At 40.5% G+C, this 2,227-nt stretch overlaps 1 protein-coding gene across 1 annotated transcript; it reads left to right on the top strand.

Annotated features, from left to right (window-relative positions):
- The first annotated feature begins 427 nt into the window (after positions 1 to 427).
- RPL10L (ribosomal protein L10 like) lies at positions 428 to 1,229 on the top strand. The gene has a single exon (XM_019451906.2). The coding sequence runs from the start codon at positions 428 to 430 to the stop codon at positions 1,133 to 1,135; it is 708 nt and encodes a 235-aa protein (XP_019307451.2). The 3' UTR covers positions 1,136 to 1,229.
- The last annotated feature ends 998 nt before the right edge of the window (positions 1,230 to 2,227 follow it).

The following is a 2,227-nucleotide window of genomic DNA, read 5'->3' as shown; positions in this document are numbered from 1 at the left end:
AGGAAACCACATACCCTTTGAGAAATAACAGTTCATCTTTAAATGCTGGTGGGAAATAAGAGCTGTAAAATCATTTAGACAAACTAGACAACAAATATATTGTATAGCTGGAGACACCTTTCTTATATAAACTCTAGAAAATATGTCTTTTATACCTACGACAAAGCCTAGGGCAAAAGATCTATGCCTAAGATGGGCAGCGGGGAAAGAAAAGGGCCTCTAGGCCCAAGTGGCAAACACAATTCATTTCCAGGTAGCCCACAGGAGAATATACCTAACCCTCTGCTCTGCGCATGTGCCAAGTTGTGCCCACAAAGGCGTACACTGTTGCTGTATCTATGGTGGGGACGTCCTGAAAGAGAGTCTTCCTGCTGTCAACGCGCCTCTATGGTTCCATGCGGGAAGATGGACAATATTACGAAGGCGCATGCGCAGGCGTGAGAACGTGCGCTTCCTTCTCTTCAAGGCTCTCCGAGTTCTTGCTGTTGCCATGGGCCGCAGACCAGCTCGTTGTTACCGGTACTGCAAAAACAAGCCGTATCCAAAGTCTCGTTTCTGCCGTGGTGTTCCTGATGCCAAGATCCGCATCTTTGACCTGGGTCGGAAGAAGGCAAAAGTGGATGAGTTCCCACTCTGTGGTCACATGGTGTCTAATGAATATGAGCAGCTCTCCTCTGAAGCCCTGGAGGCCGCTCGAATTTGTGCCAACAAGTATATGGTGAAGAGTTGTGGCAAAGATGGCTTTCATATTCGAGTGCGGCTTCATCCCTTCCATGTCATCCGCATCAACAAGATGTTGTCCTGTGCTGGGGCTGACAGGCTCCAGACAGGTATGCGAGGTGCCTTTGGAAAGCCCCAGGGCACAGTGGCCAGAGTCCATATTGGTCAAGTCATCATGTCCATCCGCACCAAACTTCAGAATAAGAAACACGTGATTGAAGCCTTACGCAGGGCCAAGTTCAAGTTCCCTGGCCGCCAGAAGATCCATATCTCCAAGAAGTGGGGCTTTACCAAGTTTAATGCTAATGAATTTGAAGACAAAGTGGCTAAGAAGCGTCTCATCCAGGATGGTTGTGGAGTCAAATATGTTCCCAATCGTGGCCCTCTGGACAGGTGGCGAGCTCTGCACTCCTGAGGTCTTTGACAGCACTGATTCCTTTGGCCATGCTGGCCTCACATGCTCACCAATAAATTTTATTTGCTGACAAAAAATAAGTATTTTTTAGTATTTTAAATATTTTTAAATGTTTGTCCAATTTTTAGAATATAGACCATGAGAGAAATAGTTTTATATTAAAGGAGAGTTTTAATAGCAAATGATGCTTTTCCTCAAGTATGAATGAAATAATTTGTATGCATTTTACAGAGAAAGTTACTGCAATTCTAATCCAAACACTTTTAATTTGGGAGAGTGTAAGGAAATATGTCAAAAGTTTTGTTTGTAGTGACATAAGTTATGCTGCTATCCTTACCTGGAATAAAAAAATAGCTAGAAAACATCCAAGATTTGTAGAGAAAAAATTGTTATTGTTTATGGAAAATAAACAATAGGGATGACAATAATGATATTTATTAGTGATACTTCAACTGCAATCTCTTTGAAACTAAAAAAGGCCTATTCTTAAACTTGTTGTTTATGTTTTCCTTATAAATTTCTGCACATTGATTTTAGAATTTCGTATCACCTCCAATTATCAGCATTTGGACAGTTGGTTGTGACTGCAAAAGGTTTCCTCAGACAAGCCTTACATTATTTCACACTCAGGAGACAACAGTCCAATCTTTTCTTCATTACAGAAAGGTCATAGGTTGACAACAGAGTTCACATTGCTTGTATCGAAGTCCCAGTAGAACCACCAGAAAAGAGAAAATGACACCAAATCAACTATCTGTGCTTTAAAAGGACCCTAGAGAGACTTTACAATCTGTAGGTGCTTGCTCTACATTAGAGTTACATTGATCATACAGGTGGTTTTGTTGTTTGTTTTGTTTTATTTTTGAAACTACATAAGCTAAAATTACTGGGTCTGTGTTATATTTTAAAATTCTGGTTCCTTATTTAGTCTTCTGAATCTCAATCTTGCCAACAGTGACCTCACCTTTTTGAAACTAACCAATCGTTTTCAGGGTCAACATACTGAATGAAAGCAACAAAGGGAATACTGAACAGTATTGAGACATGCACTTATTAAAGTATTTCCATTTACTTAAAAACTTCCTTTGTCAA

The sequence above is a fragment of the Panthera pardus genome, unplaced genomic scaffold (assembly GCF_024362965.1).
Source record: "Panthera pardus isolate Hobbes unplaced genomic scaffold, ASM2436296v1 HiC_scaffold_24, whole genome shotgun sequence".
NCBI lineage: Eukaryota > Metazoa > Chordata > Mammalia > Carnivora > Felidae > Panthera > Panthera pardus.
The sequence above is the reverse complement of the archived record's forward strand: the minus strand, read 5'-3'. Positions and strand labels throughout refer to the sequence as shown.